Source organism: Marmota monax, unplaced genomic scaffold (assembly GCF_021218885.2).
Source record: "Marmota monax isolate L192 unplaced genomic scaffold, Marmota_monax_Labrador192_F-V1.1 WCK01_AAM20220418_F8-fsc00046, whole genome shotgun sequence".
Classification (NCBI taxonomy): domain Eukaryota; kingdom Metazoa; phylum Chordata; class Mammalia; order Rodentia; family Sciuridae; genus Marmota; species Marmota monax.
In genome coordinates this window covers 3,277,733-3,294,620 of record NW_026692486.1, presented here as the reverse complement: position 1 = coordinate 3,294,620, position 16,888 = coordinate 3,277,733, and the positions used below count along the sequence as shown (strand labels likewise).

The 16,888-nt window shown below is 35.1% G+C and overlaps 1 protein-coding gene across 2 annotated transcripts in view; it reads right to left on the bottom strand.

Moving 5' to 3' along the window:
• Window positions 1-286: 286 nt before the first annotated feature.
• Gipc2 (GIPC PDZ domain containing family member 2) overlaps window positions 287-16,888 on the bottom strand; it is an 84,401-nt gene continuing 67,799 nt past the window's right edge. Inside the window, exons 5-6 of one of the 2 annotated variants that reach the window (XM_046443199.2) lie at window positions 14,618-14,699; window positions 287-4,694 (exon numbers count right to left, since the gene is read on the bottom strand). In XM_046443199.2, coding sequence (XP_046299155.1) covers window positions 4,543-4,694; window positions 14,618-14,699 — 234 coding nt within the window. In that variant the 3' untranslated portion in view covers window positions 287-4,542. Of the gene's footprint in view, window positions 4,695-6,662; window positions 8,437-14,617; window positions 14,700-16,888 lie in introns of those variants that run through there. The other variant, XM_058578947.1, reaches the window with a different exon arrangement.

The window sequence follows — 16,888 nt, the reverse complement described above, 5'->3', positions numbered from 1 at the left end:
CAAAATATAACAATATAATTTGGTCATTGTCATTTCCTAGTATTTCCCCTTTCCCCCTTCTCCTCCCTCACCCTGGTCCCCTTCCTCTGATCTTCATCAAATTTTCATGAGATTCATCCCCCATCCTTCTTTTCTTTTTTCCTCTCTACCTTCCACATGAGAGAAAACATACAATCCTTGACCTTTTGAAAAACTCCAAATCTTTTCAATGACAAAAATATTCATCCTTTGTTTCATAAAAAGGTTTTTAAGGAAGCATATTTTAAATATAAGAAATATTATAAAATTACATATAACAAATAATTTATTTTTTGATCAACGCACAACTAAATTTCACATCTATAAGTAGAAATATAATAAACAATATATCCTAGAACAGTATCAAAATAAAATTCACAATTGATTAGTAGATCCCCAAAATCCAATCTCAAAAACATTAAGTACATGTTATGATTTTTACAAATGAGAAAAACCTTTTAAAAAAATAGAATATTTTACCTATATTTTTGTATGGCACAAATGATTCAAAATATTAAATGTTAAATCAAACCAACAAATTTCTTCTTTTTTGTTACTGCTTCAAAAATATTTATAGGTATACTTAAGTCTTATAGAGACTTACTATCTCTGATTGAAATAAGAATGTCATATTTACCTTCCACCCTCCTAGCAGATAATAACCAGGAATCATTTCTTGAAACTAAGTTTTCACTTAATAATACAGGCTATACCACTTTATATAGTTCACAAATTAAGAAACATTTTATAATCATGATATATGTAAGGACTTGTAACTACTTTGTTATCTCCTTTAATCTTTTTCAAGAAAATAATTGTGTATTTTAAACAGGGCACTAGTACTTGGGACTGTAAGTCGAATATTATCACCTCTCTCTTTACTCACTAATAGCTTTGGTAAAACACTTAACCTGCCTTCTAACCTAGTACCTCCACCAGAGTAATAGCAATACTCTAATCTATTTGGTATCTATTTTTAGATGCATCAGAGAGTGAAAAAGCCATTATATGATCAATCTCTTACATCTTTGGTGGATAACTATGCTCTATTTAGAAGGGCCATTATGTTGAAAACTCCATTTTGCAGATGAAATTCATTTAGCAAATATGCTAATTCTAGATAGGCAATGATAACCACAGGAGACCAGGAAGATGAGCAATAACATGGGCTCATGAAGTGTACTTTCCTTGAAAAAATGTCTATTTGCTCAAATTAGAGAGGGAACATTGTAAATTGTACATCATTTGGGAAGACTTTTATCTCTTTTTCATTTTCAGTCACATTATAATATTGGATACAGCAGCTCCAGAAGCTAACAGATTATTGCTTTTATAATTGAATTCGTAAAGTTTCACGTCATGAAATTATATAATTACGTTCTGAAACATCACAGAAGCTCAAAATATATCTATTTGTAATCATCATAATGTGTACATCTGATCAGGACCCAGCTATGTTCAAGGCCCGGTTCAATCATCATCCATATTTTCTGCCACAATCAAAGAAAACACATTGTGTGCTCTTAGTGGCCACTAAGAGAAGACGCTGTCTTGCAAAGAGAGGAAATCATGAACAAATAAAATAACCATCCTTCATTGGGAAAAAAAAAAACTGCAGAGAAAATGAGAGTCCTGAAAATGTCTAGTGGCACTAATTAAATGAATGTTTCAAAACAATGATTTGCCCCATAGTAGCACCAGCAGCAGAGTAGCCCACAATTATGTGACTGCACTAAAAATAAAGTCTACTCCTTTTTCTGCACAGTGAGTTGCAAAAAGGCACAAAGTTCACAAATAGATGTATTTTCAGGTATGGGAACAAAATGACATAAAAGATGACCTTGTTATCAATAGATGTTAGAGTTAAGAACATTTCAAGGAAAAACCCATTAGTATACAAAGCACTTGAGCCCAGCTGAAGTCCTCAAAAAGAACAATATCCCTTTGAACAGGGACAAGAATAATCAAGCTGTACATGGATGTACCTTACATCAAAGTTCTAGAAAGATCATTGCTAAGAATACATCCCATAAACCACAGCATCAAGTTTCAGTCTTCATGCATGCCCAGAAAAGGAGAAACTGGCATCCATCAATAATAAACAATAAATCAGTGGAGCATGGTGCCATGTGCCTGTAAGTCTCAGCTATTCAGAGACAGTAGGATTGCTTGGAAACCACAAGTACAAGATCAGCTTGCACAATGCAGCAAGACCTGTCTCAAAAAAATATATATATCTTTTTGAAAAATAATGATAAAACAATGAATCATTTCAAATCTAACATACAGTTCCAAGAAATTTGTTGGAGGGGGTGGGGGTTTCCTGGGGATTGAACCCAGGGCCTTGTGCATGTGAGACAAGCACTCTTTACCAACTGAGCTATATTCTCAGCCCAAAAAATTATATTTTTGTTGTTTAAAATGTTTCTATGGGTCTCCTAAATCATATAACAACTTTCCTATTCCTAAAAATATCAGCTTTTTTTGTATAAGATAAGTGGTATTAAGACATAATAGTGCCAGGCGCAGTGGCACATGTCTATAATCCCAGCAGCTTGGGAGGCTGAGGCAAGAGGATTTCGAGTTCAAAGCCAGCCTCAGCAAAAGCAAGGCACAAAGCAACTCAGTGAGACCCTGTCTCTAAATAAAATACAAAACAGGGCTGGGGATATGGCTCAGTGGTCAAGTGCCCCTGAGTTCAATCCCTGTTATTAAAAAAAAAAAGACAATAATAGGTACTTTGGGAACCTCCAAAAGAAACCCATTAAATGAGTACTGACAGATTGCAGACTGAGCTGGATCCTATCTTAAAGGCAAGAACAATAAAACAATCCATATTCTTTAAGGTACTTTGGTTACATACTAATGGCTAAAACAGCTCTGTGCCCGTTTCAGATGAATATTAGCTTCACAGCATTAACATCACATGACAGGGGAGTAGATGGCAGCAAAAGAAACCTTTTACCAGAGGACAACAGAGTTATCTAAGCAAAAACTCAGCATGAAAAGAGCACTACTCCTGATTTCCTAGAATGCCTCCCTCACAAGGGATTATTTCTGATTCCTGGGACAGTGCACAGCAGTTCTCATTGAACACTTAGAAGCACACTTGGTCATACCATGCTCTGCCTTATTAAATGATCTATGTTGAAACCACTCATTTTCATTTCCTTTACATCAATAAATGCCAAAAAAGAGTGATAAGACTGTCATTTACCCTCAATTTCCTCAATAATGTAAGGGTTAGAGGGAGTGTGTAAGAACTCCAAAATAATAGGCTAATACCTTCCGTAGTTCCCCTTTCTCCTTTATTTCTACTAGGAGGAAACCTATTTCAGATAATATCTCCTCTAAAGTTTAGGAGGCTGAAAAGGATTGCTGCTTAACCCCTCCCAAAAAAATATTCTCAAACATAGTGATTTTCTGAGTAAATACTTTTCAAAAGGAAAGTGCTACATAGAATATAAAACCTTCCCTGGAGTGCTCATAAAGAGTAACATAAAAGTAGTTATAAGTGGAAAAAAGAAATAATATTCTAAGAACTGCAAAAAAAAATCAAATACAAGTGATTCTACCCTCCCTGCCTCTTACACCCATGCAAATGTATACACACAACAGACTCAACTACAAGTTTTAAGAGCAACTACAAAAAAGCAAAAAAGAAAATGAATCTTTGTTTCACAAAGAGAGAAAGTATGTCATAGAAAATAGCAGACCAAAGAAATCTTCCTTCACTTACTCAGTGAGCCAAAAACAATGCTTCTAGACCTATGGTAGGCATAATTCACATTTCATTTTCAGAAAACATTCTATTCAAACTAGCATAACAGAATGAAGATGTTCTGAGGTAATTATACTCCTATCCTAATTATCATTACATTAAGATTTTGCAAAACAAAATCTACAAAGCTGTTGCAATCAAGTTCTTAATTCGGAAAACTAAACATGATATTAATGGGGAGAAAAAAAAGTTTATGTAAAAATACTCCTTAAATCTTTCTTTTAAAAACTTCCAAATGAATATTAAAATCAGTCATATCAAGTAACTTATACAAACTATAAAAACAATTGCAATAAAGAGTATTGAGAAATCAAAATTACCAATTGTATTTCAGACTTGATTCCATACACATAAAACTAAACCAGAGTTCATGAAGATGTCTAAAAGGGAAAAATAATACAAGGGGGACAAATGAATGTCAGTAGAGGGGGCAGAGAGAGAAGAGGGGAGGGGAGGGGAGGGGAGGGGGGATAGTAGAAGATAGGAAAGGCAGCAGAACACAACAGACACTAGTATGGCAATATGTAAATCAATGGATGTGTAACTGATGTGATTCTGCAATCTGTATATGGGGTAAAAATGGGAGCTCATAACCCACTTGAATCAAAGTGTGAAATATGATATATCAAGAACTATGTAATGTTTTGAACAGCCAACAATAAAAAATTAAAAAAAAAAGAATTCTTATACAGATTTTTTTTTTAAGAACAATAGTTCATTTCTTCAGAGATAGCTCATCCACATCAAAATCCTCCTTGTTTAGCATCACCAATGGCTCCCCAAACATCAAAGACAAATTCATCTGGGAATGCAAAGTCTCCAAGAGTTTCATCAAGTGCCGTGGCAAATTCATCTGGATTATTTTTGTCCTTTCCAGCTTCAAACATTGTGGTGGCTGTCAAAGATAATTAAGGATAAATGAGATAGCATCATAGGACTGAGAAAAATTATCCCAGGAAGTGCTTTCCAAATGTAGCATGCATACATATCATATATTCCTAGGCAAATTAAAACATGAGGATACCCATTTTCACTTCTCAAGGTAGCAAAGACATTTTTTCAACAATCTGTCTACTACACCAGGTTGGCAGCTGTCACCCACCGACCTCTCTCCTACCTTGAAGCTAATTGTTTGGAACCTCCAGCATTCCTATGTGCAGAACAAGATATTCTGAAAGAAAACCTTGTAGTACACCCCTTCCCAGCCTCCCAAGAGTCATTAACTATCTAAGATGTAACAAAAAGAATACAGCATCACATGTGTGGTACTCCTGCCAAAGAAGTGCAGCCTGAATGTAATTATGGGGAAAAAAGATTGGACAAAACAAGATGGAGAAAGTTATCCTACAAAATAACTTGCTTTTACCCTCCAAAGCATCAAGGTCATGACAATCAAATAAATAAGGGATAACTATTCAAGTTGACTCAGCATGGTATGTAAATGCAACATATTATTTTTTAACACATTCTTTTGCTATCATACCTATAAAGAACTTGATGAAACATGAATAGGAATAAATATTGGATGGCAATAATGTCTCATCATTATTTTCATTATTTGGTTGATTATATTCTGGTTCAATAGGGGAACACCTTTGTTATAGGAAATACACAAAACTTATTGGGGGACAATGGGATATCAGTAAGGTAACTTATTCTCAAATGGTTCAAGACAAAAAAGTCTTTGCACTTCACATGTAACTCTTCGTAAGTTTGGGATAGTTTCAATTAAAGGGGAAAAAAACAGTAATAAAGAAGAGGAATTAAATCTTTTCTCTTAATTGTGATCACCCTCCTTCACCTCTCAACCATGACCCAAAGTGCTCTTGATTGATCATTAACCAGAAGTACTTCAAAAAGGAGGGAGGTCCTCGGCTGTAGTGAACTGCTCCAGCCACAGATCCTGCCAAGTTACTCAGACTCTTCTGAAGCTCCCAAGTTTATTAAAACTTTTCCTATTTTTAAAGCATATGGTAAGATTAGGCAGGAGGTATTAAAACCAATATTCCAAAATACTGGTTTGACTTTATAAATTTGAATATTGAAAAACAATTTGGAAACAAGTGACAAAATCCTCAAAAATGTCATATCCATTAATCTACATAACATTTCCACCCTTGGGAATCTATACTTTAAAAATAAAATCTTGGGTTGGATTTGGAGCTCAGAGGAAGTATGTATGCAGCATACAGAAAGCCCTGAGTCCAACCCCCAGTAACAAAAAAAATAAAATAAAATAAGAAAAATCTTAAAAATAGAAAATAATTTAGCATAAAGGTATAATTAATTATCAAATAAATCTAAAATGTAGAAGTAATAAGTAATCTCTACTTCAATGAAATGTATGGGTGAAATATTTGATGAAATATTTTGAAATAATTTTAATGTTTATGAACAATTTGTAATACCTTGGGGAAATATTCTCTCTTAGTATTTACTGAAAAAAGAAGTTATATACATTTTACATTATAATCACAACTACATTTTTACAAAAATCTATACATGGAATAGATAAGTAGAAATAATAAACTAGGGGCTGGGAATGTGGCTCAGTGGTACAACATGTGCCTAGCACATGTGAGGCCCTGGGTTGGATCCTCAGCACCACATAAAATAAATAAAATAAAGGTATTGTGTCCAACTATAACTAAAATAAATAAGTAAATAAATATTTTTAAAAATAAATAATAAACTAATTATAGTAAAACAAAAATGTGAGGATGGGGGATATAGCTCATTGGTAAAGTGCTTGCCTTGCATGCACAAGGCCCTGGGTTCAATCCCCAGCACCATCAAAACAAAAAACAAAAAAACAATTGTGTGTGTATGCATTATTAGAGGTGGAGCCCAGAACCTTGTGCAGCAAGGCAAGTACTCTACCACTGAACTACACTCCAAGCCTTTTAGTAAAAGAAAATTCTCCACTGGTACTGAGGATCAAACCCATAGCATCACACACACTGGACCAACACTCTACCACTGAGCTTTATCCCCTTTAGTAAAATATTAATGGCGGAATCTAGATGACAAATGGAGAAGAATTCACTAAAACATCTTTCAACTATGCTTTATGTTTTAAAACTACAATAGTAGAATATTGGGAGAAACCTCTATGCAGACAATGAATAAAAACTTTTTAAAACATAGTACAGAAATTCAAATAGGAGAGGAAAAAAATTTCTCATGAGTACTAAGTAGCTGTACTTGGGAAATTATTTTCTAAACCATTAAGGAATCCCTAATATCTATAACCGGTGCTTTATCTCTTTCAACAGGAAGTCTTAGTACTATGTTCAAGAAAAGATAAAAGCTCCCTCAAAAAAGAAACCAAATGCCCAGAAAAGTGTACTCCATCCATATTCCCCACAATCCTGGAGGTTCCATCTGCGTCTCTCTCCTCCTTAGATGTCCTGCCTTGGAGAACTGATCTGCAATCCCTGTGTAAACAAGACCTTGCTGCAGAGAAGCCCCAGACCTTTGCTTCCACCCACAACTTCTCCTGAGTCCCACCCTCCCATGTCTGAATAAGTGGTGAGCAATCCTTCCTACGTGTGCCATTAGCATCTCAAGCAGCAGATCCAGAAACCAAACATCATCTACCCCTTCAGAAACGGCTACCCTTTCTCCTGTTTCCACCATTGTCCTCAGTATGGTAAGCTCTCTCTTGTTATCTTCCTCTTCTCCCAGTCCTTCAGCCTGTGAACCAATACTGCCTCTCCTTTGTTCTACCTTTGTAATTGCTCTATCTGATCCTTTCCATTTCATTCCCACTGCCATCATGCCATTTACTTCATCTCTAAGTCTTGTCATCAGCCCATTCCACATGGGCACATTAAACTCTTCTTCCTAAAGCACAGCTCTGATTCCATAGATAATAGAACAAAAGGACAAGGAAGCTCTGTTCCACCTCTTGTCTTTCTCATCCCCATATATAAAAATATTCCTTGTGTCACCAACTTCTTCAAAACTCTAAACCCTAGTTTGTCATTCTGATCTGAAGCACCTCTGGATCCCAAATGACCCTACTCCTCTACATTAATGCTATGCCCTCAAAAATATGATTACTCAAAATGCTATTTTTAATCCTTCTGTCTTTGCCTTGGATAATCTCCTAGTCACCAGCTCCACCATCAAAATCCTTTCCCTCCTTGAAGGCCCTCTCCTCGATGAAACTCTTTGTCCACAAATGGAAGTCATATCTGAATTCTCTAAACCCTTCTGCAGGCATTTTTCATACTAAAGGTGCAAACAATCTAACTACAATCTTGATAAAATACAGATTCTGCTTCAATAGTTCTGCAGTTATGCCTGAGATTTTTCCCTTTCAACAACTCCCAGGTGGTATTTATCCCCAAGCAATACTGAAGTAATAAGATCTTACAGTACAAATTCATAACAACAGAATTATAGAAACAGCCTACATGCTAGTTGTCAGCGGATGAACAGATAAAGAAAATTGGTGTATATATTCACAGTGGAATATTATTCATCCATAAAGAAGAATGAAATCATATCATACCATTTGCAGAAAAATAGATGAAACTGGAGATTATAATGTTAAGTGAAATAAACCAGACTCAGAAAGACAGTATTGCAGGTCTTCCCTCATATGTGGAATACAGGGTTGGGTGTGTTGACTGTGAAAGTAGAAAGGACACTGTTAGAAAAGAGGAAAGGAACTAGGGAAGGAAAAGGAAAGGGTAAGAGAAGGTACTGGATTAGTAGATATTATATGCATGTATGAATATGCCACAGTGAAACCCATTATTTTGTATAGTTGAAATGCATTAAAAATAACATTAATAAAAGATCTTATAGTGCATATTCAACATTGCTCAAGTCTTAAAATCTACACTGATCTTATTTTTATGTATTGTTTTCTATCCTACTAAGGAATAAAATTTCCAGTAGATCTTGATTAACTTACTCAGTTTTTCATGCCCACAGGAACTAGTTCAGTGTCTTACATGTAGCAAATACTGGTGGATGGGTAGAGACAAAGGAGGTTTTGTAATTAAACTTAAATATTGTGCATATTGGGGGTTGGGGTTGTGGCTCAATGGTAGAGTGTTCACCTAGCATGCATGAGGCACTGGGTAAAATCCTCAGAACCACATAAAAATAAAATAAAGATATTGCATCCACCTAAAAATTAAAAAATAAATATTTTTTAAAATACTGTGCAAGTTGGCACAGCTAGCATGCTTAGAGGAAGTGAAGCCCAAAACTCTGGACCCATAGCTAAGATGTGAAAGAAGAGCAGCCAAAACATAAATGTTAAGTATAACTGAAATAAGACTCAAGTTCGGAATTTTGCTTAATCTACCTTTTAACTATTTCTTATAGGTCCGACAAATAGCATTTACTGAGTCAATTGCCTAAAAACTTAAGAGTAAAATATATGGAAGAAGAAATCTAGTTGAAAAAGAAATAAAATGCACACAGACAAAAGACATAAGAAAATGTATAGACTATTCAGAAGCAGAAACAACAGTATAGATGATGATTTTAAGGGTTGGAATAATCCATGTAGGCATTCACTGATGGACTTGGAATCAATCAAAATCAATCAATCTATCTATCTATCTCCCTCCCTCCATTAATACACACACACACACACACCTGTAAAGAGGGAAAAACCCTTGGCCCATATAGTACATTGTTTTTTTATACCTCCAGGAACTCAGCAGTATTGTCTAGTGCACTGAGCTCAGGAATGTGCTGTGGACCTGGCCTGCTCTAACTTACAGAATTGCTGCTTTTGTTTCCTAATTATAAAATGAGAAAAAATACTGCTTCAAGATGTCCATACTACATCTTTGCGGCAAAATGTATAATCTCACTCATGCACTCATTCTGACATAGAAGAAAAATGGAGGAAAACCCCCACATCCAATGCAGTCCCACAGGTTCTCATACCTCCAGATATGCAGTCCTGTATTTTCTAACTCCACCCCTCTATTGTTATTGCTACTAATAATTATTAGTGATAATTGCTGAGAATGATAATAGTTGCATATGTTATTTATGATGTAACAGGAATTTTATAAACATTATTTAATTTGATGCCTTAGCAATCCTATGAGTTTGTTTTTATTGTGCCCCTTTTACAGATATGAAAATCAAAGCTTAATAATTTGCCCAAAGGTTAAAGCTTCAAAGTAATGAAATCAGAATTCATACTCCCTGTGAATTCTGTACTTTTGTGCCTCTCAACATTTTTCAGTATTTACTTTGAGAGAGGTACTATAGAAGTGGCAAAAAAATACTAATTAGGCAGCTTCATAATTGTGCTAGAAATACTGTAATTGAAAACTGCACTTGAACATGTTATAAATTTTTGCTAATATATAAACATAATGTTTAAACATCCTTATAGGAGAAATGAATGTTATAATTTTATCCTTTTTGATAAAAGATTATAGCTCTGCTTTAAGAGAAAATCCAGCTGGGCATGGTGGCACGCGCCTATAATGCCAGCAACTCAGGAGGCTGAGGCAGGAGAATTGTAAGTTTAAGGCCAGCCTCAGCAACTTAACAAGGCCCTAAGCAACTTAGTGATAGACCCTGTCTCAAAATTAAAAATTTTACAAAGGCTTGGGATGTGACTTAGTGATTAAGTGTCCCTGGGTTCAATCCTCAGTACCAAAAGACAGAGAGAGACACACACAGAGAGAGAGAGAGAGAGAGAGAGAGAGAGAGAGAGAGAGAGAGAGAGAGAGAGAGAAACTTCAGCACAATGAAAAAGTTTTCTTATATATTAATACACTGTATAGCTTATATAATACATTAACATAAGACAGTACTGAAATGATTTTTATCTGTTAACTGAAATAGATCTGCAATATATTGTAGTATAATACTTGAATACAGTTTGGCAAAAAAAAATTCCACTGAAAGTAGCTTTTATACCACACATAGCAGCTAAGTGCTGACCTCTCATGGCCATTCTGAAAATATCTTATATCATCACCACCCCTGAACTTTCATTTTACTATTAATGACAAATCTAGTTTGATGACATAGGCCAATATAGTTTCCATTAAGTTTTTAAATATTTAAACATAATTATTAGATATTTTTAAATTACTCCATGGCTTAAAATCTTAGTAGCAAAGTCCTAGAATTAAATCTTAGTTCTAACTTGTTAGTTAATTTAGGGCAAGTTGCAGAACTTCTCTGAATCTCAGCATTCAAACCTACAAAAAGGCAAACAGCAGTACTTAGATATTAGTCATCACTGTTAACTTGACCATAAAATCTGTAACTGTATCTCACTCCATGGAAGGTCTTCAACATTTATACTCCTTAAGACTTTTCATAAGTATCAACCATTTAAAACAATTCGCATGAGTCAAACACCAAAAACATAGCCAATATAGAATATATTCTTTTTTTCTTTTAAAAAAAACAAGCTTTATTGAGATATAATTCACACACCGTATAATTCAACCATTTAAAGGGTGAAATCTGAAGCTGCGGGTGTCACTCGGTGGTAGGGTACTTTCCTAGCATGGGCAAAGCCCTGGCTTCAACCCCCAATATCAAAAGAAAGGGAAGAAAGAGAAGGGGGAGGAAGAGAAGGGAAAGAAGAAGAGGAAGAGGGGGAAAAAACTTATATGATACAATTTCCCATTAAGTTAGGTCAATTTAGATAAAACCTCATAGACTCAAAATCTTCTAGGACCTTTTTTTGTTGTTGCAACTGGTTGGTTGAAAAATCACAGTTCACACCTTAACTTTACAACCAAATAAAGCACATTCATCTTCAGAGTTAACTTCCTACAAAAATTCATTTGAATTCATTTCTATTTTCAAATAATAAATATACCCTAATTACTTTTTCTTTTTAAGGACAGTGTTTTCAATCACTTTATTATTATGCTATTTTTTTAAAAATTTTTTTAACTTACATAATTCCAGAATAATGTGATATCAATGTAATTTGCATTAAGAAATAACATTTCTGAAAGTCAAGAAATACTAGGAATACATAGAAGTAAATATATTCATTAATCTGTTAAATAAGTCTCACATTTGTGATTTATATTTCATGCTAATAATATCTGAATAGTAGAAAGCCCTAATTTAAAACATTCTTCAAATAATTATCTTCCTAACACTTTTCCTTCCTAAGTGACTGATCACATTGCTAATCATTATAATGATAATGCGTCATGGTAACTGGAGGAATTTGCTACAGATGATTAATTATCCTTACAAAGAGATTGCTAATTTATTTACCAAAGAGATTACTAATTTATTTACAAGGAATTTGTGAGGGATGTTTAGTGCCCTGTGTGAACTTCTAGAATTGTGAGTTTTGTATTTTTCTTCAAGGATCAAGAAACTAGCATGAGTGTTTTTCAGTTACAGACTTCATTTATATATCCTACTATAGACATTTTTAAAGTTTGGACAGGCAAGAAAAAATAAGTATAAAATCTGTAAATAAAATGGACCTTGGTTTGGACTGAGTTCTTTGCACTAGGCCCAACAGATGAAACCAAAACGGGATCACTCATGCTGAAGCCCCATACCGACAAGCCAAAACTAAATTATTCATCTCATCTTCCAAGAAATCAGGGTGAGAAATAATAGCCAAATCCTAAAACAAGCCAGTTTTTGCTGGTATGACAAGGAAGTCCCCTGATATAGCCTTTATAAGGCAAGTAAACTTGGAATGACCATTTGTATTTGTTGTTTTGCTTTCTTCAGCCCTTTCCTGTCTATGAAGCCAGTCTCCTCTGTTCAGCTCATTAAAACATTCTTCCTTCTATTTTATAAAATAAGATGCTACCCAATTTTCAATTCTAGAACTGCAAATAAAAACCAATTAAGACTTGAAAGTACATTTGTTTTCATTTTGTCTTTTGACAATTCTATAAGAAAAATTTAAAATAAGTGGAAATTGAGTAGAGAAGGATGAATGAACTTCAAATTCTCTACCTGGTAGCAGATAAACAAAATAGGCAAGTCCTTGACTTTAGAAAATGTATTCAGCACCTGATTCAAATGCACACACACGCATCAGTGCATGCAGGCACAAACTGTACCCTGCAACCACAAGGAAAGAACCAGGCCTTTCTCAATCTTGACCCTTGTATTTCAGGATACTCTCAGCTCCAGAGATAGAGCATTTGGCCCAGAACTAACCATCGCCTGTTCTCAGGGACTGCCAACCCAAGACAATCTTTGGCATTTTGTTCCAATGACTTGCCCCTCCATCTTTCCCATTGTGCTTGATGCTAAGAGGATGGGGAGAGTGGAGCTGTTGCAGTCATTTTGGTTTCATGAGGGACAGCCTGATGCTTCCGGGGGATACCATAGGGACGCGGAATGAAGCCAGAATTGCCAGAAGAGAAAATATATTCTTTTTTTTTAATATTTATTTTTTTAGTTGTAGTTGGACACGATACCTTTATTTTCTTTATATGTGGTGCTGAGGATTGAACCCAGGGCCCCGCACGTGCTAGGCAAGCGCTCTATGGCTAAGCCACAACCCCAGCCCCAAAAAAACTTATTCTGATGACACCGTTATAACTCTGGATCTAGCCATTCTTGAAAGCTATCTCTGAACTTTTCAGTTGTAAGAATCTAAAACTTCTCCCTTTTGTTCCTCAAGACAGAGTTAGGGGTTTTATTTGGTTTGGTTTGGCTTCATTTTTGTTTGTAGTTATTTGCAACTGATAGGATTTTAACTGACAGATCATGACCTTGACATCTTAATAATGACCTAATAAACACACAGAAATCCAACTGCTCAAATGCTTATCAGTCATGTGTCAAGTGTCTGTCTTCTTTTTGTTTTTTAATGTTGCTTCACATATGCCAGTCAAGTGCTCTGCCATTGAGCCACATCCCCAACCCCTTCTCTTTATTTCTGATTAATTGTTCAGAGGGTTTAAGGAACCTCATTAAACTGTACACAACTTTAATATCATAATACACAATTGTATCAATGTACATATGGAAAAATCAGCTAATAAAACCATTTATTTGAATCACAAAATTATTTTCATAGATATTTTTATTCATAAAATAACAGGCGATATCATTCACAATATATAGGTTAAGAATTACCAGAGGCAGGGCAATCACAAGTTTATGAAAAAAAAAAAAACTTTTTTAAGGGGCTGGGCTGGAGATATAGCTCAGTGACAGAGCATCACTGGGTTTAATCCCTAAAAACACACCCAAAAAAAGAAAAAAGAAACCTAAAATTTTTAAAAGTTGACTTATCTTTATACTCATTATTCTTTTCATGATTCTACAAATACTTTTTAATCTTGAAAGGCACAATTGGATATATAAATAAGACATAAATAAGCACTAGATTTCATCAAATTAGAAGATAGGAGACTTCTGAAGATAGCATATTCTTAGAGCAGAGAGAAGCAGTGAGAAGGATCCTCAGACTGAGCAAAGCCAGCACCAAAGTCCCATCGCTGTTGCCACCTTTTCCAAGAGAAAGGCTGAAGGGATGGAGAGATAAAGCCAAGATAATGGGAAATCCAGAAAAGATCCACAAGGTTGTCTGTTAAACCTGCTCCTCCAAAGCCAGAGACCAAGCCTAAAAATACTCTGCAAAGAAGAGAGAGAAGATGCCCAGATGGAAAAAAGGAAAAGCTGATGCTGGCAAGGTTGGGAACAAGCCTGCAGAAAATGGAGCTGCCAAGCAAACCAGGCACAGAAAGCTGGAGGTGCTGCCATGCCAAGAGAAGGGTGTGCATTGTTCGTAGCTGTGTGTTTCTGGTGACTATGCAGTTTGAAATACAATTTCTTATCAAGGTTTATTTTTAAAAAGCATATTCTTACCTAAATCAATATCTCGAATTCCCATGTACAGTTCAAGAAGATCATCAACCTTTTCGATTGCCTTTGCTTTGGTTTCAGAGGGCTTTATCAAAAACGAGAGAAATAAGACATTATATTTTTATAATGAAATATCTTGATTGTCAAGGGAAAATTTGATGTGAAGGCAACTCATGGTGATGTTCTTCAGCTTATTTTAGTGAAAATATTTCAAGAATGTGCTCTGTAACTAAACATAAATCAACACAGTAAATATTTGCTTTTAGTGTTAGCTTTAAATGTTATGGATTCAAAAAAGAAAAGCTGGGAACACAGTTCCCAAGTAGCTTACTATCTAGATGGGGAGATCAAAGTAAAAATAAATGACTGTGTAACAATTATAAAGGACATAAATGGTACAAAGGCACTATGGAGAGGAAGCAAATTTATCTAAGAGATATGGAAGACTTCAGAAAGAAGGTGACTTCAGAATTATGCTGTCCAAGTTGGACAAGAAGAGGGGCACTTGAAGCAGAAGGCAAAAGATATGCATAGTCTACGTGAGATTGTAGGCTTTGCATACTACAGAACTGTGAGAAGCCCTGTGTCCCTGGAGAACACAACAACAGCATGATTCGACCTTAAGGGGTCCTGTATGCACTAAAAGGACTTTGGTCTTTATTGTCTAAACCAGGGTCTCCAAACTCTTGATGGCTCACCCCAACAGTAAAATACTTCTAAACTTCTACTGTTTTTACTTACTTTTTATTTAATTGTATTGTGCATATTTTTATTAATTACATATACATATTACCATATTAATATATCATACATATTATAAAAACACCAAAAAAGAAAATTTTATAAGAATGAGATACTTATGAGATAATGTTCTTAACATAGTTTGCGTTTTATGAACTAATGACACCGATTTTGTTCTTCCTAAAACTGTTAAAATTTTCAGTAAAAAGCATGATTATTTTAAAAATTCTTTTAAAATATTTGGTAAGTCTTATTTATTACATGTTCAGACTATTCTTGGTTTTCTTCACACCTGAAAAGAAATGGCCCAAAGACATTTAATACTCAACTACAGGTCCAAATGTAGATTTCACCATTAGTCAGATTTTCAGAATTTCATATTATTTTCAATATTGTTATAAGTATTTGTTGCTTTGTATTTTCAAAATTTATTAAAGTCATGTATTTTATAGCAAATAAAAATTTATGTTTATCTCCTTAAGGAGATCAACAGTACAATGTTTTACTTTTTTTTTTTTTTCCTTCTGGCTGTATATGTTAGGTAAGCACTCTAACACTGAGCTACAACCTAGGCCCCATACATTTTTATTTACAAGCACTAAGCTTAAAAACAGTAACAGACCTAATATATTGCTAATGCCTTCATTATAGTGTATTATTTTTTAATTATCTGTGTAAAGCATCGGGATATACAAAGTAACTCAGGCATTAACATTTGTATCTATCTACACAGCCTCACTCTAAGTTGCCATAACAAGTATCAGTACTCTGCCACACACAACAGTTTGCCACTCTAACTCCTGCATAGCTCTTGATCTATCACCTCTTGTCTGGCCACACTGTTTGCCTGAGTCTATTCCTCCTTTTTTCTTATGCACAGAAGCTTCCTTTTACCCCCCTTGCCATCACCCTCTCAAATCCATCCTGCTTAACAATCCATCCCCTCAAACCAAGGGATTTTTCTCTAACACAAAACTGATTGCATTGCTCCCCAGTTCTCATAAGCCCTCTTGCATCCAGACTCCAGCCAATTCCTCCAGCCTCATCACCCTCATTCCCCACCAGGTTCTTCTAGTACCCACACTTCTATCTCAGGAACAGCTTACCAGCTCTCCAAGCCCATCATTGTGTCATGTCTAAGATAGGCTTCTCCCCGTCTTGCATGAACTTCATCATTTTTTTCTTGAAGGAAACTTGCTGATATCCTTTCTTTCCCCAGACCTGACAGCTACTGGTCAGCCCTTTCTTTGTGTCACTGTGTACCTTGTGCAAAGCCCTGTTCAGCTGGTTCATAATGGCTTCTTGTTACGCCACTCTCCCTTAGAGGAAGAGCAAGGCCTTTATCCATCTTTATATCACCATCATCTGGACTGTGCAGACCCAACAATGAATAAAGTATGAGGAATGCAAATAGAATACCACTCAGTGTTCAGAATTTGTGTCAGGTTGTAAGGGGATGATTTGTTTCAAATCCTATAAATCCTTTAAATACTTCAATCCTTGAAACTAGATTACAAGTCATTTGTATCAAAT